This window comes from Patiria miniata, unplaced genomic scaffold (genome assembly GCF_015706575.1).
Source record: "Patiria miniata isolate m_02_andy unplaced genomic scaffold, ASM1570657v1 HiC_scaffold_10, whole genome shotgun sequence".
NCBI lineage: Eukaryota > Metazoa > Echinodermata > Asteroidea > Valvatida > Asterinidae > Patiria > Patiria miniata.
In genome coordinates this window covers 12119657-12142289 of record NW_024037048.1, presented here as the reverse complement: position 1 = coordinate 12142289, position 22633 = coordinate 12119657, and the positions used below count along the sequence as shown (strand labels likewise).

Genomic DNA, 22633 nt, shown 5'->3' with positions numbered 1-22633 from the left:
TCCAGGACTGTGGCTATTGTATCCAATTGTTCAAAAGACATGAATCTGGGACTGAGAATGTTTCCAATTTTGTTGGAAAATAGTTTTAAAATGCACCCGACTCTCCATAGACTTTGTACACAACCAACGAAGTGTTGTCTGGATGCTACATTCTTACCCTCGACATGAACACATATTCATACATACCTGAGACAGACTGCCCATTCCTATTGGCCGAGAGCCTGTCACGTGGGCGGTTTTAAATGGTTAATAAAACACCCACTGCCTGGTTTTAAACACTTTTTCGGTGTCGCATGAAATTTGGACTCTTTTATTGGTTGAATGTTCACAATCTTCACTTTGGCAAGCGCAATACACTACCAATAATTGCAGAATACCCCGCCACTCAATCTATGCACCTCGTAGCCGGCTATGGAGTCACGGTTGATTGCCCTCAATAAACCTCAGCGCTACTTGTATGTACTATGTGTCATGCTCCATTGCACTCCCACTCCGTATCCGCGTAGCCGCCAACGGGGTAGTTGGTTTGGACTTTAAAAAAATTTCAGCAACTCAACTCCCATTCCTTTTGTGTTGCTTCGTTCTCAAATAATGGACCCCCACTCAGTATCCGCGTAGCTGGCATGGACTTGAATTGTTTCTTTTCCAGTGATTCCTCGTAGCCAGAGAATTTAGGGGTGTATTTCCGAGTGGCGGGGTATTCTGCAATTACTCCTCCGTATTTTATCAGAGTCCTCAATTCACACTACACCAGCACATATCGCGCAGTATGCGCCACGCGTGCACCAATCTCCAAGTGAGTTTATAGTACTACTCGCGCCGAGAGGCACATACCATAACAAATGATATCTAGAGGGGTGTTTAAAATCGGGAATTTATCATTATTGACTGAAAGGTATTTATGAATGGGAATATAGGTGTATGTGCTTGGCCGGTATTAAACATATTTAAAACTGGCTTGGGGCCTGGTCACCCATAATGGCCCGAGCCAAACGTCCAGGCCCCAAGCCGGTTTGAAATGTACTTGTTTAAAATGAGCCAAGCACACAATGTATTCCCTTATTTGATATCGAACATTCCCATCAAAATCTTAGCTGTGGACTCGGTGCAAAAGTTCAAGGGAGAGTTTTTGGGGAGTCCACAGGGAGGGGCATTGCAATGCATTGACAATGGTGCCTGATGTTCGTAGGAAGATACCATTGTTTTTTGTAGATTCAGAATCCAATGAGTTGTGCATCCTTTGTACTGTGAACCAGGGTGCACATGCAGTGTGTCCCTCACACTGCAGCTCTCCAAACTGCTCTCATAGTGCTATCTGTTCATGCTGGAAGTCCATACAAGTTGAAATGAGTTCAACTGTTAGTAAACTTCAGCTTGAATACCAGCTGATGCATCCTTAATTTATGGCTGCATCAATCAATTCTCCAATCACGAACCGGCCTCAATACTACAACAAATGACAAGGTTGGACACGTTCAATGTTCAAGTTCAATGCAGATTTTTTTGTTAATCACGGTGATGCAATACAAGGCTTTCTACAACTACAGACAATCGACTTCAAACGGTGCGCTTCAGTAGTGGAACAAAAAAGTAAGCTACTTTTGCATTTTGATCTTGAAAACAGTATTTATGCAAGTAAAGATAAAAGCTGGGCCCAATTTCATGGCGCTGCTTAACAGTAATAGCAGAAAATTTGTGCTTACTACAGCAGAAAATGGTGCTCCTGTGTAAGCACTATTTCATGGCGTGGATGTGATAACAGTCGCGTGTGCATGGAGACTTCTATTGTTAATACATCACAGATTTAAACAACTTAGCATATTTTCACTGTGCTTACTGCTTAAAGATCTTTATGATAGAGGCACAGTTAGCATAAAATCAGCTGTTAAGCAGCGCTATGAAAATGGGCCCAAGTTTGAAAATAAAGAGTTCACTGAACTCAAATGACTTCATATTTTCAACCTAAATTTGCTTCATTTCTCAGTTATAAAAGAGTTACTAAACCACACTTTTGCAATAATTTCATGACATTTGCAAATGACAACATTAATCAGAACATTCCATACGCATGTTCCAGTTCTATGGAAGCTTGCAAAACCCCAAAACAATCAGAACAAAACTAACTTCCTTTTAGAATGTGCAAGTCAAAAAAAAAAAAAAAACTACAGAATGCTGAATTGAGTGAGATAGTAAGAATCAATATTTCATGAATTACATTTTAAGATCTACATACCATCCTGTTTCACAATTATTAAAAAATGGCCTTCTTTCACAGACAGTGGCTATCTGAATAGTGTAGGTGAAGTTATAAACCCTTGTTATATTCTCTACTGTAATAAGGTCTAGGCTATCATTTGACATTAAACTGAACAACTGATAGAGTACAGAATAGACCTAAAACATTTTATGGGTAAGGGAGGGAAAACTGTTGAGGAATATTTTTGGGGTGGCGCGGCGCAGAATGTTCCTGAATTGAGACTTAGTTTGAAGCTGGGGACAATTTCTTGGAGGGGGGGGGGGGCTGATGATGGAAGTACCAAGCTTGGCTCCTCTGGTTTTCAATGTAAAAACCAGAATCACACGTACATGTAAGATTTGATGCTAACGTTTGCTTCACAACCCTGTATGAGCTGCTCTCATTCACAAACTGTACACGATTGTTCATAACAGCAAACCTTTGGCCAACTCATTTCAAAAGCTTAATTTTTATTTTATTTTAAAAACTTGTAGTTCGGCAATATTGTTTGCTTGGCAACCTTACATGCATATAAATTGGTCATTTTCCCAATCTTTTCCCCCGAAATACGACCTGATTCCTATCAAATTACAAGGAAGTACATGATTACTTCATTTCTCATCTTTAAATTAGAAAGTAAAGAAATAAGTGCAAAAAACCTAAAACACTCTATCATTGGTGCAACACATGATAAACATGTTGTTCCGGTACGTTATCTGCTACGAGTGCAGAGATTATAGTCACTCTATGCAGCCTGCGGGGAAATTACATGAATGGCATGAAATACATCATATTGCATTTGCATGATAGGATTTTCCTGTGGTTCACTTCGGCCATCTTGACAATATTGCTAATCCAATAGTCTACTCTACTGAAATATCACCAGACAAACTCTTTTTGCCAAATACATTAAATCAACATGCTTTGCTATGCTACTTAGTGAATTCATACAACAAAGTGAAATGTTGCCATACTGATGGTCCAAAGATGACAACTTTGTTACAACACATCGTGCCTAGAACTCACTGGAATCACTGGTAAGGTCCACGTCATTCTGGTCTGAGCCTGGTATGTAGTCAAACTCGATACCTTCCATCTCCACATTGGGTATCTACATGCAAACACACAAACATCAAATGTAACTGAAGCTTTTCTCTTGTAAATCCTGCACCACATTAACACTTTTGATTTTGTTTGTGTGACATCTCAATGCATGCAATGGTTCTATCCTGACACCTTAAAGGGCAATGAATTTTTTTAAGGGACACATTTTGTGCAACTTTCAACTCTTAAATGTATGAAAACTCTTTGACATCCCTTTTTTGGTTAATTTGATTGAAAAGTGCACTTCTTTAAACATTTAAAATTTCCCATGCTTTTCTGGACAACTGAAGGCGCTGATGCAGTGATATCATTTCAGGAAGACACTGTTCAGTTTAGGGCTTTTCTGTTCAAATTGTGAACCCAAAATTTGCTCATTGAAAACATTTGTGGGAAAGGTTGCTGATTGGCTTTACTGGCAGTGTACTGACACAGCAACGAATCACCAAAGAAAAGAACAGTTATGACAGCAAAATATCCAAAATTCGAGCAACTTTTTGTGCTGAAATAGCTGTAACATTGAGGTTTCTGCCTGAAATGACATCATAATTTTGTTCATGAATATGGACACCATTAGCATAGAAACCTAAAAGCCATCAAAGTACCCTTCAAAATGGCAAACCAAGAATTGAAAATGAGGTTAAAGGGCACACTAAGGTGCATTTTCAAGGATGGCATTAAACCAATTACATTGCACGAGCCCTATAAGTCTGATACTGATGATGTCAAGGAAGGTATTGCATCATATTGTTGCAATACTACTGTTCAAGTTTTATTTCAGTTTGGTCAAGGTGACTGATCCAATTAAGCTATTAAGCAGCAGTGTGCTGATCAGACCGCTGCTGTAGATGGATGAGCAGATGAGATGAAGTGACTGATACTAGATAAAGCCAACTCTTACCTCATTGGGAGTCTGTGAGAAAAGGATAAAGAAAGGGGGGAAAAAGGACAAAAAAGGGGCTTAGCACACACTGCATAATGTAGGGATGGGACTTCATCTGCGCAATGGGCATGAAAAGCAATGTTGTAAACCACACCATTCAGTACAAACAGAAGGAATGTATGGCTACTGAGGTAAGAGTTGCATCATTTCATTAATTCATTATTGTTTGACCACCCACAAACAGTGCACAAGGACTATTATGTCTTTAAACACAGATGAGAGTTGAAACGCCAATGTTTAAAACTGGTCATGAGAACCCTGCGCTCAGCACGACATGCTCGCAACACACGTCCCACGCACAGACTGCAACAGGATGCTTGAATACCACTGATATGATCTCCATATAAGGAAATTCTGAGCACGCGTACCGTAGGTACATGTGCCCGATGGAAGCGTTGAAATAGCCTGAACACAAAGTAAAATGGTAGAACAAATCGGTGGAAGTTTTCAATTTTTTATGGATTTTGACAGAAAAAGTATTTATGAATGGGGATAATGTAATGGAGGAGTTATAAACGTCATGTTTAATACCGGTTTGGGGCCTCAAGCCGTTATAGGCAGCCAGATCCCAGTTTAAAACCTCACATTTATAAATGCTCCATCACACTATTATCTCCTTAATAAAAAAAGATTCAAAGTAATGCAAATCTACGGCTGAACTTTAAGCACATGAATAGCAAGAATAGCAATGAATTAAGCCCAAACTTGCCACACAGAAATGAAGGTGTACACACACACTTGGGTATGCTTTGCAGATGAATGAAGTAGCAAAAGTGCAGAGTTATTCTCAGCAACATGACATTATGCTTGAAATGGGTTGCGAAAAAAAAAAGATTCTTTGAGGGAAAACCCAGGAAGAAAGGTTTCTATTCATTAGTTCTGCTAGACAGAAACCAGGAGTTTTGTTTTCACAAAGTTGAGCAGATAATGTGTAGAGTACAGTCTTAGCAAGCTAGCCAGTCAAGAAGCTAGCCAGCAAGATAACCAGCACAACTGTCATCTCTGCTAATGTACACATTCTTCAAAGACTGCCAACTTACCAGCCACTGCACGGGTGAGGAATTGATGACATAATTAGCCACTTGCATACTGACATGGGACAGATTGTTGAGCTGTTCCCGGCAGGTAGTCAGCAGGCTGGAGGAGATGTCACTGAAGTAGTGAGCCTGCAAGAATAACAAAGACATTTACATTCTCCAAACTCAAACTGTCATCACTTAAACCCTGCTCACAACTCACTTCAGCACAGAGTACCCTTCTGATATAAACCATACATACCATTAGCTTTGGTTAACTCTGGTTTCAACCTATGACTTCAACTTAACACACAATGCCATCTGAGGTTTCTAAAATTCATATAATGTACATGGCATGGTACCCTGTCAAATCTTTCCACAGGTCATTGTTAGAAAACTGGTAGAAAAAGGTATCTTTTCTTTGTGATGAAACTCAAATATAGCCGGTGAATGCAACTTTAACCCTAACTGAACCCAACCCATCAAATCCCAACAGTAGGTTTTGTTTAAATCTTTTGGGATAGGTACAGTACCCCTGAACTGATGGTCTTTTACATTGGGTTTGGCATACCTCCAGAAACTAAGTCCAACAGTGTGTGTGTACAATTTCCCATGTGGGTGTTGGAATTTGTCTGAATGGGTACGGTTCCTAGTAAATTATGCTAGGGAGTTAGGGTTAATGTCCCATCCAAACACTGACTTTTAATGATGATAACAGTTTCGTCCTTATGTCCCAGGAAGCTATGAGTCCTGAAACCAACAGGCTTTGTGTATGGGCTCCGTGCAGAAGTACCCCCTCAACGGTAAGAACAGGAGAGTTGGGGAGACCACCGGGAAAGACATTCAAATGCATTCTGACGAGCCCGACGCTCACGCAAAGAATAATTTGGTGCATACTTCGCGCAATATATGCGCGGACCAGTACACACACACACACACCCTTAAAAGTGGTAAAAAAAACGTCCAATCTTGTTCGCAAACGGAGCCCATAATCCCCATGCCCATTACTTCTCAAAATGCTTATGGTCAATCATAGACATCACTATTTGCAAGCTCTATACTCTCGGTATCTCATTATGAGTTGCTGTACCTCTTCAAATGAGTGGTAGATGTTATCAGCCATGGTTCGGGCTTCCTCCACTTTGCCATGGATGTGCTGAGGCAAGATGGCCACAGAGCTGGCAATATTCTGAGTCAGTCCACGCAGACGTCCTGCCAGCGCACGTGCAATAGCCAGCGTCTTCTGTTCTCCTTCCTGACAAGAAATAAAAAACAATATGGTTGCTAACGTGTTATTAATTTTGCCAGCATCAAGGTGCTACATTTTCTGTCCAGATTATTGGTCATTTTTGATACACAATATTCCGAGTTTGAGGAGAAAGTAATAACCAAGACCCAGGGCTTATTGTCTAGCTACCTTGTCTGTCACCTCCGAATGCTCAGTCTCCTTCTCCTTTCCTTCCTCAGTGGTGGTCCAATCATTCCAGGTGTTCCATAGCTTCTCCTGGGCTGCTTCTGCATTAGTACGGATTGTCTGATTGGCTCCATCAATGCTCTCTTTGGCATAGTCAATCTGTACATTGCAATTTTCAAGAGCAAAATCAAGACAGGGATTAGGTGAAAAATATGAACAGGTAGAAGCAATGCATGGTAGTAAACAACTAGTAGACAAATAGCAATCGAGTTCTCACAAATAAAATAAGCTTGGTTCAGACTCACACTGTCCAAATAAGTGAACCAGAGAAACCTGCTAAGACATCCAGCATTAAACTCTACAAACTACATCAAATTTTAAATATTATACAAGATTAGAAGAACTGCTTGAAACTGTCACCACCCCAAAAGTCATGCGATATGCATTGCTTTTGACCGATTCTCAACATTTTTTTAAAACTTAGCACATGTGTTTGCCAATTTAAGGTTTCTGCTGAAACCATGATTGGAATGCTAGATTTATGTTGTATGGTACCTGATGTCCTATGCGATGCACCCTTAACAGTGGTCAGTTTGTGAGATCCATGTTGCTCTAGCAATGAACCCCCAAATGTCTCTATAGATCCATTTTGGATAAACTGTCTGAAGTTGATGTAATTACACCTGTTCATTGGTAGAGCATCAACTGTACAAACCTATGCCCCTTACATGAATGTATTTGCAAACATTTTCCCAACAGGACTTAAGACCTTTTTGTGTTTGTTGTGATCTTGCTGGTTGAATGTACATGTATGTACCAATCTATTAAACCCATTGTGTTCTGAACAATGACAGCTGTGACTTATGTCCGACATACGTGCACAACAGTCCGACATGCCTGAACACGTGTATGACGTGCACATTGGAGAGCAGCACGTGTTAATTGCCTACATGCGTAGTGGGCGGGATCAGTCTACTCGGCAGACTTGTATGACTCGGGACTTCAACTCAAGTCTTACTCGAGTCCCATTTTCCATGACTCGGACTTGAGTCACAATGACAAATGACTCAGACTCAACCCTGGACTTGGACTCGGACTCGACCTGTGTGACTCAGGACTCGACCAAAACTACCACAAATCACTTATTTTTTTTTTTCAAGAGTAAAATTACAAATTAGTTTGAAGGCGATTCTTGGACTCGGACTCGACCTTTGTGACTCGTGACTCGGACTTGGCCTCGCCCTGCACATGACTCGGGACTTGGACTCAGGAGAGGTGACTCGGACTTGGACTCATTGTTTGGTAACTCAAATTCAAGTCTTACTGGAACACAGTGCTTACCAGATCAACAGTAAAGTGCAGCTTTTGAATGGTTTCCTGGCTGCGTTTCTGGGCATAGCGGATGTTCATCAAGGCCTTTTTGTGCAGACGACGACGTACTTTTTTGCTCAAAGTATTGACACGTTGGACAGAGCTGGGTGATTCCTTCTCCATCTCTGTCTCCTTCTCATCATAGTCATCTTTCATCTCTTGCTTCTTCTCTAAAAACACATGAAAGACAATACATTGTACTGTTATGTGGCAATGTTCTCAGTCAAGATGCACCTCTTTGAGAAAATCAAATGACACAAGTGGAAGAAATCTCAGGAAAACCAGCAAGAAACAAACCAACACAATCAGTAAGGGCATTGGAAACCTGCCAATGAAAGCCTTGTACAACATTCTTTATGACTGAATTAAATCACTGTTGGGCTAAAGAGCTCACTTTTATAGAGATAACTAATGATATCAAAATTATTTACTTATTATGCTGTAAATAATCTACAAAGCGATGAGATTTTTTTACTGTGCGCTCTATTTCATACAAAATATAGGCCAAACACAGTCCAGTTAGGTTTATGGTGATTGATGGCTAGTAAACGCATCCCATTTGAGTGTAAATATTTTACGTTACATACTCTTTAAGGTGAAACCTTGATATTTCTTAAGTTACTTTATGGCAAAATTGAAGATTCGCACAAGCTACATTCATCAAAACATGATACTGCAATTAGCCTTTAACCCTAACGTACCTGAATCCATCAAAATCCACCCCCCTGTTTCGGGGGATTTCGGCGGATTCAGGATACCTCCATATTACACAAACTGGAGGATTTTGACGGATTCAGGATTGTAAGCCTGGCGGAACTGCAGGATTTTAATGGATTCAGGATACCTCTATATTGGGCTGTTGGGGGACTTTGGCGGATTCAGGATCTCAACAGATTTACTCCCGCCTAACTGGTGGATTCTGATGGACTCACTGGCCACCAACATTTTTTTTGCAAGGCAAAATTGATGGATTTTGGCGGATTCAGGATACTTTCTAGTAAAAGAGCCCAAGGGGTTACGGTTAAGGGCCATTAACAGCAGTATAATTTTTGTTTCAAAAGAAACCCCCAAAAGTTGAATTTAGGTGACTTACTGACTCTGTGCCTTTCACAACACCTCCCCCCCCCAAAAAAAAAACCTACCCTATGACACTCAAATTACATCATTTCAACTGTGCTGCTACAAATTATGTATGTAAAGCAATACAGAGAAAGACGTGCATAAATCTGTGGCAAGATGAACCAGGAAGTTCTGTACAATTCCTACAAACTTTGTGACAGTGAACCTTAACCCACTTTGCTCAGACTTACACCCACATGTATGATGAAACAAATGGGAAAGATTGTTTCATTTTCAATAACCATTTGACAAATCATGAGTCATAATGTCATTACTGACAAAGTCAACAGTGCATTTTGATAAACTATTCATCGCTGACACAAAAGATTTTTCCTAGGATCCCCCCCCCTCGGAATAAAAAGCCCCACCCCAAATTATATCAAACAACTCTCCCTTCCAAAAATAGATTGAATCTGTCAATTCTGCACCTTGGTTAGTTGGGAGAGAACACCTGATCTACCCATGCAACAAACTACAACTTCTCTATTTTTTTTAAGAATGAAAATATATCAAGGACTCCTTTCCACCGGGTGAAGTTGGTCTTTAATGTTTCAAATGAACAGACTAGGGTTTGCAGAGTTGTAACAAGTCACTGAATTTTGTGAAACGAGTCGATCGAGTCCAGACATTAGGTCAAGAAGATCGATTCGAGTCGAGTCACGGTGTAAGGTTGAGTCAAGCCAAGTCAAATTTCTGCTCGAGTCAACTGGAGTCACTGATATGTGAACACCATCTCATAAATTACAGAATGGAAGAAGGAACACATGCAGGCACAAGTTAATCGTGGAGATCCAAAGATATAGAATAGGCTGCATGGTACCCAATAGACAACTTCGGCTGGATATTTCTAACAAAGATCTATGTGGCAGGTCACAAGAAGATAACTGGTAGATACTCAGACAGACGGATCCAAAAAGATAAAGAGACAATGGGCTACTGGAATAAATGAACCCTTAAACCTTGATACAGCACCAGAGGTAGACACAGAATAAATATTTGCTCACGTATTTAGAATAAAGAAAAGACAACACAAACTTGTTTAAACCTGTTTCTTCCAACAATAGAAGTTACAAAGTCTACATTTGTTGCTAGATGTTTCTCCATCAAGTGTCACGTAGATCAATAAAAATGAAAACTTTAGCATTTGGTTCAGCTAACAGTCACAAACAACTCCAATTTCAATATGACTCATGGATATCTCAAAGGCATAGCTAGACAAATGTTTACTTAATCGGCTGTAAAAACTGAGTATAAAGATAAACATGTTCTTATCATGTTGACTCAGTGGTGAATTTAACCATTGTCAATTATCCTCTTAATAGATTAATGCTGGTACAATCAAGGCAGATGACCTCAAAGATATCAAATACACCACGCATCCTGCTACCTCGGCTCCATTTGCTTAATCCTTTGTAAAGTAAGGACCCCACATTATGTATTTCATCATTTGTCAAAGTTCGCTCGAGGGAAAATTCTAAAATTCAATGAATCTTTCTTTGTAAAACAAACTGCCAAAAGCCACTTTTAAAGAACAGTACGGACTCAGGATATTTGACAGTATAGTGTTACAGAGCACTACAGAGTAATAGAGTTAATGTATCTGAAATAATATCACAACTGTGTTAGTGTTTGGTGACATGAATTAGATAAACTATACAAAAATTACAATTCAGAAAGCTAACAAGATTGGTCTCCATTCCAATATCTTCTCCAAATTGTACATGTGCCTTCACTGAGAAAACAACCTGAAACCCAGGACGTGCTAAAACAAGGCAAGATGAGATAACATACAGCCCAGTGAATTAAACAACACCCATTAAAGTAATGCCCTGGCCCACTTCTTACCAGCATCATCAGGAGGCAGGTAGTAATCCACAGCAATCTCAGACACAGCCAGAGCCGTATCCAATCCAAAGGAGACCACCTTACCCATGCGGGTATTCATCAGCATATTCAGGCCTTCTACTCCCTTCTGCTTAGTGCCTTCAATCACCTGTCGGGTACCATCTTGTATGGTGCTTACCACCTGAAAGGCAAACATAAAAACTAGTCTATGCAGGAGGCGTTGTCAGATTCAAAACTTTCTTACCTTATTTGCTATAACTTGTAGCATCTTGTATATGCTTTTTAACCACTTTAAGCCGGGATTATTATAACATTGACCGGACCTAGGCGTGGGTTGTTTTTCACGAACCTCGATTCCTGACGGGTTCAGGCTGTCATCTGTGGGTACCACACCCTGATATGCCCGGCCTTGCTCGCTGCGAACTGGTCGCAGACAGATATTTCCGACCTTGCTCGTTGCGTGTTTATCCGTCATACGTTCTGAATACCGCAAATCTTTGCATGTATACACGTCATCCGACGTGAACTGGATAATACTTTCATTTTATTTATTTAATGAGTGCCAAACTAAAATAAAATCTTCAAGTACTTCCCAACTCACAGTTTAAATCCATGTCTTGTACTTAGGCAAATTTAGATTTCTATCAGTAGCTGCATTGATCGTACACTTAATACTACCACAAGCCCTGGCATCTGCCATCCCAAATCCATCTAAACACTGCAAAACCTGCTGCAATTTGTTCAAGCTAGTTGGCTTGTACATCCCTCCTGTTGCATACGTGTACATTCCTTAACTCAATAGTATTTAAGTCATATTAAGCAACACAATCCATGCTTTCCTCATTTTAAATGAAACTTTGTTCAGATGGCAGTATGTGGACACTGCTCTTATGTGAACAAGTCATACATGAACACGTACCTCGTCAGTTGGCTTGCTGATAAGGGGAACCTTCTCTTCCAACTTGTCCAGCTGATGGCAGGCAAACTCACTGGCCATGGAAACTACCAAAAGACAAAGAAAATAACAAATATAAATTCATCAAAACGAAAACTAGATTTCCCAGGGCTTCAATGCTTGACCCAAGTTGAATGATATTGGAATCAATTGAGATATTGTTAGCAGTGTTATGCAGGGTATGTAATGAAACAGCATGGAGCTGATACTTTGCCTTGATATTTACTTTGTTTATGAGGAATTGAGTTGTTCAAAATCTCAGGCAGTTTTCAGCTGTTAATTGATGCAATGTGCATGTTGCAGCCTCATGAAATGTTTGTCAGTATAAATCTGAATTTGCTAATGTGAAGCAAATATGGTCGATGCTTAACAATAACAGCAGCAAGCTTGTTGAATGTAGACTGGCTGTTTACATCAGGGTTAGTAATCAGACAAAGTGCAACGCTTTCCCAAAATTGAACCAAGTACTTTTGATTTCAATAGTTGCGTTAAATAGGTTCTTCTCCGGTTGGGAGCAAACAAGTACCAAGTGGTATAACCCACGGCGGCTGGGTAACGTGTGAAGACGGCTTTAATATGGTACGGCACCATCCGTGCACCCAAATGGGGTGTGATCTAATATGCAAATTAGACACTGCGCATCAGTGTTTTTAAAACCGGTCTTGGAATGCAAAGCTGTAATACTTCAGTTGCATGAATGCAATATATGGCCGAGTAAACTGTCCACCAACCCACACCCACCCACCAACCAACCAACCAACATAAGCAGCTCAAGCTCACGGAGTGTTTCACACCCGCTGTGGGAAAAACAAGGTTGGATGGATGTATGAGAACAATACAAAAAGATATGCTTTCACTTAAAAAAAAAAATAGAAAGAAAAAATTATGAAAAGATTACAGCAATGCAATAACTTACTTGGCTTCTCAAAGCGGTCAACCACTGGTTTGGCTGTTTGGGCTGCCACAACCACAGACTTCTCAGCATATCCAAGGGCCCTGTTGGCAAGTGTGCTACGCCCCTTGGTCCAAGTGTACATGTTGGTTACCTGTATAAACCAGAGACATGGCAAAGTTTGGTCCTTGTTACAGTGTTAGCGACTGGGGTATCTGGATATCCTTTGACTAGACACCTTGTTTTGCAGATGCCCCAACTACTAACGCTCCCTAGGCTGTTTGAAAAATCATATGAGATTTAGAGGACTGTTAAGGTTATATTAACACAGCACAGTCCAACAGTACATAATGGTTTATTCGCACAGAATAAGATATCTTTTAGACTTAATAGTGTATTAATATGGGCTACACCCCTTCAAACTTCTTGCAACTTTTTCAAGTTGATATAACTTGGTGGAGTGACTTGCCGGTACCCTTCCACGGGTAGACTACAAAATTCCAATCAGTGTTGAAAAAATATCTTTTTTTTTTGAAAACCTGTTCCTCATCTTAACTAGCCAAAGACTACCACACATGAGGACAACACTATGACCATACCTGTCCAATGGTAGAGCTCACCACGGGGATTTGTGTTACACGAGTGATGATATCAACCCCGGAGGAAGAGTCAAGAACTACTACATTGCCTGGACCAGACTCCATAGGTTCAATCATATCACACTCCATACTTGGCTTAGTGGCTTCACCAGAAGTCTTCATACTCGAAATGTTGATAAAGGTTTCTAATGAATAATAAACAAAAACAGACAATTTTAAAATAACATGATTAGAGCTATTATGTTCACTGCTGATGCTTTAATTGAAACCATGTAGAAACTTTATATTGCTTCAACCATGATTAATAGAGCCTGAAAGTAAGGTCTCACGGCTAGCTTCCAGAACCCTCACGCAACCGGCCTCTATGGGCATTTTACACTAGGCTGCCCAAAATCTTATCTTTTTTTTGGTGACAATATTGGGTATTTTGGTCAAATGCAGGGTTGTGTCACGCCATGACAGCAGTCTAACTTGGTCCCTACAATCGCAAGACCATGTCTGAATGTTAAAAAAGGCGATAAGTAAGGCCCAAGTTAGCCCTAGTCTAAAGCCCACACTGGAGTAGACTCTGTATGCTGGGCCGTACGCAAGTTCCCTCAGAAGGTTGGTAATTTGAAGGGAAAAAAATACAAGTTGGCGTATCTAAATTCCAACACGAAATTACACGAAAAATAGACGTCTGAAAATGGGGGATTAATTTTCTATCGCTTTAAACTTAGGCTACTGTTAGAGGGTGAGTGTGCTTCTAAAGCGTGAATAAACTACAAATATCGTCAGACCTCCTAAAGCTACGCGCTCATATTTCTGCGCACTCGCCTTTAGGTTATATTTTGCAAGGCGTGCATCCTAAAAAATGACATACTTTCGCTGGGATCGTATCCTTTGATGCACGAACTTTAACCAGCAGCCGAAAAAATGTGGAATTTGAAGGCTTTACTGGGAATTCAGGCAAAAAATGAAAAGCATCGGCATTTTACAGCTAAATATGACCGAAAGGTGACCTTCTTTGGTCTCCCAATATCCTCAGTATTATAGTTAATATGTCATAGATAAAACTTACGGTGCAACTAAAAAGAGACATTTCTTATATTATTTTGGATTTTTTGGGTCATAAAGTTTAAAATCCGACATCTTAAAAACTGTCTCTGTTGATTGGGATGATCAGAATAAAAATATCATTGGGATCTACATTTAATAGGTAAATATGTATAAAATCTATTTATGGAGTGTCATGGCCTAGCGGTTAAGAGCACCGGACTCATATTCTGGTGTTTCAGAGGCAACAGTGACATGGGTTCGAGCCCGCCGGCCGACACTTGCGCCCTTAAGCAAGGCGTTTTACCATTATTGCTTCGTCCTTCGGATGGGACGTAAAGCCATAGGTCCCGTGTGCTGTGCAATGCACATAAAAGAACCCAGTAACACTTGTCGCTAAGAGAAGGGGTTCGCCCCGGTGTCCTGGCAGTGGCTGCAGCACCTTGTAAACCCTTAAAAGGTGCTACATAATGGGTCTCATATTTCTCATGTACTTCATTCATCTAATAATAGACATAACTTCAAGTGCCTTGAGTACCTATACTCCATTGCGATAATGCCTGAATAGGTTTCTGCAACGTAACCATACAGATGTAAACATGTAAATATAGGCCTTTGTATAACCTCCAAAATGGGATATTAAAAATAATCTTGAAATTACGAAAAGTGAATTGGCATTGAAAAACGAAAGGAAAAAGATAGAAAATGTTTGAAAAGCTCAAGAAATATATTTTAGGCAGGATTAGGCAGGATTCTTTTCTACAACGCCAAAACTGCACGCTTTAGAATTCCCTGCTTGCTGCCACAAATGAAGAGATTTTTTTTTGTTAATCGGAACCGTGGATGATCGTAAGCCACAGGGTTGGCTGATTTGAATCACGTTGATTTAAATCACTGATTTAAATCGCGATTTAAATCAAATTATTTTTTAAATAAAAATCACTGATTTAAATCACTTTTTTGTAAAAATCTTATTTTTGGCAAAATCAATTGATTGAGGGTCATTTTAATCATTTAAATCAACTGATTCCACTTAATTACAAAGTGTAAGATGTTGTTAACACATTCAAACACCCCTACTTCATCACCATCGACTCAATTTAGGTTTTGCATAATTACACAAAAATCGTTGTTTTGATTAAGTCAAGATCTGAGTTTAAAAGTTTTTCTTCAAAGTTTTTAATTTTAAAGAGAGCACACTCACGTTTGCTTTAATCATTTCTTGATCTGTTTACAGTAATATTGTGAATCAACTGTACTGTTGAAGGCTTACATGAACCATCAAAAGGTGTATTAAAAGTCCCCGGTGAGTCTTTTTCCTAACGTTAATTTCTCCCTACAAATTTAGATTGAGATTTACATAAAACCTTTTAAAGGTGTAAGGCCTGATTTCTGTTCTCCACCTTGGACCATCGATCAAACACTAAGTTACACAATCAGTGCCGCCAGTTTTGAAATTAGAAGCATTTTTATGAAATCAACATGCCCATGGAGAACTGTCGTATTTTTTTTGTATGCCATGTACACGTACCATAAATCAAGTTTTCATTCGTATCCACACATAACGTATCTCAGCTGTATCAATCAAGCAATGCTCCTTAAAAAAAAACCCTATTTGTTGGGTAGGTAGTGTGCTATTCATACTCTTGGAGGATGACTGCATTAAGGGTATTACTGTACCATTGAACCAATGATGTAGACTACATGTAGAAGAAATCAAGTGATTTTTTAAATCACTGATTCAATACAATTTTTTTCAAAAGCTTTTATCAATTTATTGAGTTTTGTGGATGAAGGGTATTATAGGACCCTGTAAACTCCTTTGTGATGGGTATGAGGGTGCATGAGGAGATTTAGACACATATTTAGACATATCAATATTTTGAAAGTCAAAAAAATCAAAAGTCTGAAATCAAAAAAAATCTGATTTAAATCAAATAAATCGGATATTTTTGATTTAAAAAAAAAAAAAAAAAAAAATCGCCAACCCTGGTAAGCCAACAATATAAGTTTCGTTGAGAAAAAGAGTGGTTGCTTTGCTATATTTAAGCTACTTGGTTGCAAAGCCTTATCTGCGCAGAAGTAGGAGGATCAAGGATACAAAGTCTTTAGTCTAAATGTGAAAAAAAATTGACTAAGTTCTACATGTTCGGGTACATGGTGATGGTCCAAGCTAGTAGAGTTACTCAAGCTAGTACGGACCTAGCTTGAGTAACTCCAGCTGACATGCTCATATTCATTCACATGTGAATGAATATAAGCATGTCACCTGGAGTTACTCAAGCTAGTACAGACCCTACTGACTGCACGATTACCGAAGTACCCACTCCAGCTAAGTAACCCTGGTAACGTCGACGTTAGTCGTTAGACTTCATCTGCTTCATCTGCATTTCTTCGATCGAATTAAACAAATAGAAAACCTCTAATATTTCAATGAGCCCTACCTCTGTTTTCGGTGCTTCTCAACGAAGTCGGAGTTGTGTTCTGAATTCCTGTCACAGCGAACATTTAGAAATATACAGGCTGAATTGTGCAATTGAGCTGAACGGACGTTGCACTTTGGCCCGAACTCTCCGTGGGTGTGATGATGCAACCCGGTACCAGCTTTGCACGGGATGTACGCGTTCTGGCGCGCCTTGTGGATGTCGAGCGCAATTTGAGTCCCCCGCGCAAGTTTAAACTTGCGCACGCGAGGGACTCCCGAAGCACGCAAATTTACACCGCGCCATTTTAATTTGCGTGCGCACGTTACAACTTGCGCAAAGGCGATCGCAATTTGAGAACCTTGCGGGCGGGATTTTCATTGATGAAGAAAAATAAATGTTCGAAACACAAGTACATGGAGAAATAAATTAATAAATAATGGAATAAATTAATGAACAAAGAAATAAATAAAAAGTGGAATTAAATTAGCGTCAATGAAAAGAAACATTGAGATTTAGCAGTGCATATCAGAGAAGTTTTTTAGGGGGCGGGGCGGGAAGGGGACCAGGCAAGCAATAAGCACGGTGATTGCTTGGAGAGAGTACTGAAGTTGTTCGAAAATGGAGACAACTTGCTTCAAGGTTTTTTACCTTGCATATGTAAAACTAATTAGCATTTTATTTATATTCTTGAATGTAAATAAATCATAATTTCCTAGGGGTAACCCGTTGTTAACGTAAAAGAATGATTATCATTCCTTCAATTGTTCAAGATTTTTGACGTTATAGTAATCATTTACATTATTTTTTAAATGCTTTAAATTATATTACATGTACTGTACAACTAAAAAAGTACTTATTCTTAAAAAAATACTAATTTTATTAAAATAGCAATTAATTAATTGGACGGTACAATACTTCATTTTGTTTTAAAAAATACTTTGCATAACATTTCGAGCGCTGTGTACACTTCAAAAATGCATAATTTGAAGAAAAAAAAATTAATGAACTCATTACTAATTTAATTAATTAATTAAATGTATTACTTTAAACAATTATTTTACGTGCAGGTTCAATAATTCATATTAATGTTTACGTGCTTTAACTTAAAAACGCTATGCATATAAAATGGTAATATTTTAAAAAGTAAATAAATTTATGAATGATTTAATTAATTAATTCGAATTAATGAATAAATATGCTGTTTATTTAACAAAAATCCTAATGAGCCATAATCAATAATACACATCATGAAAGTGCATAAATTGTTCGCATTACCACCCCTTAGTTATCTCTGACCCCACACAGTCAACCTCATTAGCATAATACTATTATACTGTAAATGAAATGTTTCAAAAAAGGCATTAAGGCATTGTCTCAAAGCACAGTGGTGCTATTAATTGGAGAAAAATCTTCTTTTGAAAATAATGTTACATATCTGCATGAGTTTACAAGCAAAAAATTAGTTTGGCGGCTTTGCATGCATGGGAAAAATCTATGTAGCGCGCAAGTTTAAACTTGCGTGCGCAATTTGTAGCAAGGAAATTAATCAGGTTTAAACTTGCGCGCGCAAGTTTAAACTTGCGCGGAGGACTCAAATTTCGCTCGACAGGGACGTGTTCGTGCACATGTACACGTACTTGGAAGCACTATGCATGTATGGTCTTTTATTGTGTGTCACCCCCGGCCCAATGATCGAGAATATTCCCTATGGAACGCCAAAGAGGCATTTAATGTGATCATCGAATCGGTGATGGACTTTTGCAATCGGTGATGCATATTCACGATCGGTGATGGACTTTCGCGATCGGTGATGGACTTTTACTGGTGATGCATATTCACGATCGGTGATGGACTTTCGCGATCGGTGATGGACTTTTACTGGTGATGCATATTCACGATCGGTGATGGACTTTCGCAATCGGTGATGGACTTTCACTGGTGATGCATATTCACGATCGGTGATGGACTTTCGCGATCGGTGATGGATTTTTACTGGTGATGCATATTCACGATCGGTGATGGACTTTCGCGATCGGTGATGGACTTTTACTGGTGATGCATTTTCACGATCGGTGATGGACTTTCGCAATCGGTGATGGACTTTTACTGGTGATGCATATTCACGATCGGTGATGGACTTTCGCGACCGGTGATCAACTTTGCAATCGGTGATGGACTTTTGCAATCGGTGATGGACTTTTGCGACCGATGATCAACGGCCCATCACCGATTGCAAAAGTCCATCACCGATCGCGAAAGTCCATCACCGATCGTGAATATGCATCACCAGTAAAAGTCCATCACCGATCGCGAAAGTCCATCACCGATCGTGAATATGCATCACCGATTGCAAAAGTCCATCACCGATTCGATGATCACATTAAATGCCTCTTTGGCGTTCCATAGACATCCCCCGCATGGATGGTGCACGCATACTGGTCGTGATGATAATAGCGCCGCGATCACACAAAGGGGATCATGTGATTGATCTGAAGAAACCTACAGTCATCATGGGCGTCGGACCGGGGGGGGGGGTATCCCCGCCGTCTTAAAGGGAATATACATCATTTGCTTTTGCTGTAATTTTCAGAAATGGATGGATTTGGGGGGTTGCTTGTACATAGTAAATATTGCTACACCGACTTTTTTGACGTTTTGGGTTCGTAGATGCTATAAAAACGAAGAAAAACAGTAATTTTCCTGTTGTCTGGTTCCCTGACTCCATTTAAAATGAAACGGAGCAATTTATAGACGTTGGGGAATTGTAAGGTCAGGGAACCAGTCGAGCTTGCTTGTACCCGTTCATAGGTGTGTAATCGATTGCAAACAAAACCGGACTAACTAAATATGGTCAATTGGTGCCAGTATTAAAAAAAGCCAGTTTTTTCCAACACTGGTCGGCCGACCAGCGTACGTTGGAAATTGATACGAAAATACCACTTTTCTTGAAAATGACAGTATACCAGGTGCCATGCTTTTACAGGATGATTTAGACGATCATTCACTAACAGTTTAGCAAGGTATTTCAAAATAATTTAGTAACCTTATTTTTTTATGTTTGCAAATGTTGTATTTTCCCTTTAAGAGCCGGGGTATCGTTTGGTCCCCCCCCCCCCCGCGCTTTCGTCGTGCCCGAATAAAAATTGTAGCGTACTATAATGATTCTATAGCTCAGAATAGCCGATTCAGTGACTCCAAACTCGAAACTAATTTTTAAAAGATGATATTTTGCTCAAATTGGTTTTAGTGATCAGAAATTGCCTTAGATCGCGCGCACCATACCAGTTCGAGTAAAACAGCAGGCCTCGACGTTCACAGTACGGGCAGGGTGACCGAGGCGGTTCATGGCCAAATTCTGCTCAATGCACTACAAAATCTGTCAGATTCCCCAGAATTACTCTCGAATTACTCGAAATGCAATATAAAACATGCAGTTTATAGTCACGTAATAAAGATGTTATGAAATTGCGTAAATTTAGGCAAAACACAGCCCAGTGAACTCGCACCAAGATCGTACCAGCCAACCTGTGCATTATTCAGGGGTTTGTTTGAAGAGATTGAAGCTTTTATGAACCATTTTTTTGCTGTTTTTCTGTCAAACAACCATTTTTGCAGAATTCTGCCAGAAATCTGCCCCCCAAAAAAATCAATTCAGTCAAATGTCAAACTCGTTTTTTTAACAAAAATCTGTCATAGGCTAAAATGGTCACCATGCTAAAAAAAAAACCCGCTGGACCATTTTGAAGGGGGGGGGGGTAATTAATTGCCATTAGGAAATTTGCCGACAGACCGTCACGCGCAATGAGTGAAGTTGATAAGTTCCGTCCAAAATGACCCCTTTAACTCCATTTATAATTTCCCTCTCAAATGTTATGAATGGTTAACTAAGTTGATTACTTTGAATGGATTTATGGAATAAGTTAACTTCAACAGTTATTATCGTATTGAACAGTTATCATATCGTATTGAACTTATTATCATATTGAACAGTTTTCAATATTGAACAGTTTTCAACATTTCCCTCGTAAAACTGCGTGCACACGCTCAGTGCGTGGGATGGTGGGAAATACCTTGTTCAGGTCCGTCCCCTGATCCCAAACTGGGGGGGGGGGGGGGGGGTCTTTAAATCCTAAAATTGAACTTTTATGTAGGAGGCTAGGAGCGCTGAGTGCAAAGTCCTGAAGGCGTGGGTTCCGGGGCCCTAAGGGCCGTGGGACATTTTTGGATTAAATGCTCTGTGGCGCAATCTGAGGCATTTCTTGGCCACTTTCCCCTAACTCTTTGAATGAAATGTACGCGTGTTTAGGGAGATGGGGTGGCGTCTTCCCTATAACGTTGACCCATAATTTAAGACTAGGTTAGCAAGGGGCCCCGAACCCCACGCTGTTAATTTTTGGATCCACTCTTCGGAGACCAAATGTTTTTGTCCCCCCCCCCAAAAAAAAGAAATTGTGTTCTTGATCCGCCCTTGGTTATCGACTCATGTACGTTTTTTAAATTGTAAAGTTATTGTTGATCAATATTTTCGGTTCAGTATTTTCAAGCTCTGGCAGGAGCTTCTACGAGTCACTTGGGTGTCGGTCGGTCCCCGAAAATTGACCAAAAATGTTTTACTTAAATTGAGCAAATGCCATGCCGTCGTCAGTAAATACACTCTAAAAATTATGAGTGCTATTTTTACGAATTTGTCAAAATGACACTTTTCCGGGTCAAAATTGAAATTGGTCTCGATAGTTTTGACCCAGTAAAGTGTCATTTTTTATTCGGCAAAAGACTGTGCATATATAGACTCAGATCGGGGTCAATCCGACCAAGGAGTTTTTAGAGTGCACATCCTCTTGTGATTGCGAGAAACTTCTTTCTCCCACCCATGCATGGAATAATGGCGTTGGTTATATTCAAGTATCATTCTATGAGTGGGGCAGATAGGGGAAAAATTTAGGGGGATTGTGCCTTTGATGATACAAGCATGTAATTTGGCACACGGTCAGAGAAATGTCTTAAGATAGATATTTGGTTATGGGCCATCGCAGATTTGTCCTTTGAAAAAAAAATATATGTGTATTTAATAAGAGGCAATTTTCAAAATGTTCTAAATGGCCGCCATTTGCTTGTTATTCTACCTCTATTTTTTTCAAGGGACAAATCTGCGATGGCCCTATAACTAAGTATCTTTCTCGTGCCATACTCTGACTGTGTGCCAAATCCCATGCTTGTATCATTAAAGGCACAATCCCATCACCTATATCTGCCAACAGTTAGGCCTATGCCTTTTTTCTTTTTTCTTTACCACTGAGCCTGACTGAGGGTGTACATTGCCATTGGTTTCGTTCCATCTTTTAATGAGATATATTTGCAACTTTCCAGTCATTCAAAGTCGCACACTGGATTTATTAGTTAGATCAAAGAGAAAGGAAAGCATACCCGTATATACGCGTGTCAGCGCCTTTCTTTGTTTACTTGCTTCCGAACAAATAGACAACGCCCAAGTTCTTCCAAGAACAAACACGAAGTCTTCTGAATGAGGACACTCTTCGAACGCATGCACCATTCATACGTGTGAAGGATAAGGCTTGGTTGTCCGGGCTGTTAGCGGTCAGCCATTACATAATATGATGATCTGAGAAACGAACGGAATTCTTGATACCTTTGTGATTTAAATTCACTTTGTGATGTTAAGT

General features: G+C 39.7%; 1 protein-coding gene across 3 annotated transcripts; it reads right to left on the bottom strand.

Annotated features, from left to right (window-relative positions):
* Positions 1 to 1481: 1481 nt before the first annotated feature.
* Positions 1482 to 22518, bottom strand: LOC119738283 (perilipin-2-like). 3 transcript variants are annotated; one of them, XM_038213125.1, is made up of 11 exons: positions 22377 to 22518; positions 13492 to 13676; positions 12917 to 13046; positions 11965 to 12047; positions 11046 to 11226; positions 8052 to 8251; positions 6714 to 6869; positions 6387 to 6551; positions 5321 to 5446; positions 4239 to 4250; positions 1482 to 3347 (listed from the first exon to the last, which is right to left on the bottom strand). In XM_038213125.1, exons 1-11 carry the CDS (start codon positions 22501 to 22503, stop codon positions 3252 to 3254), a joined length of 1461 nt encoding a protein of 486 aa, XP_038069053.1. In that variant the 5' UTR covers positions 22504 to 22518; the 3' UTR covers positions 1482 to 3251. The 3 variants fall into 3 exon arrangements, with proteins under 3 accessions (XP_038069053.1, XP_038069068.1, XP_038069060.1); XM_038213140.1 differs by lacking the exon at positions 22377 to 22518 and adding an exon at positions 16971 to 17128; XM_038213132.1 differs by lacking the exon at positions 4239 to 4250.
* Between the last annotated feature and the right edge of the window lie 115 nt (positions 22519 to 22633).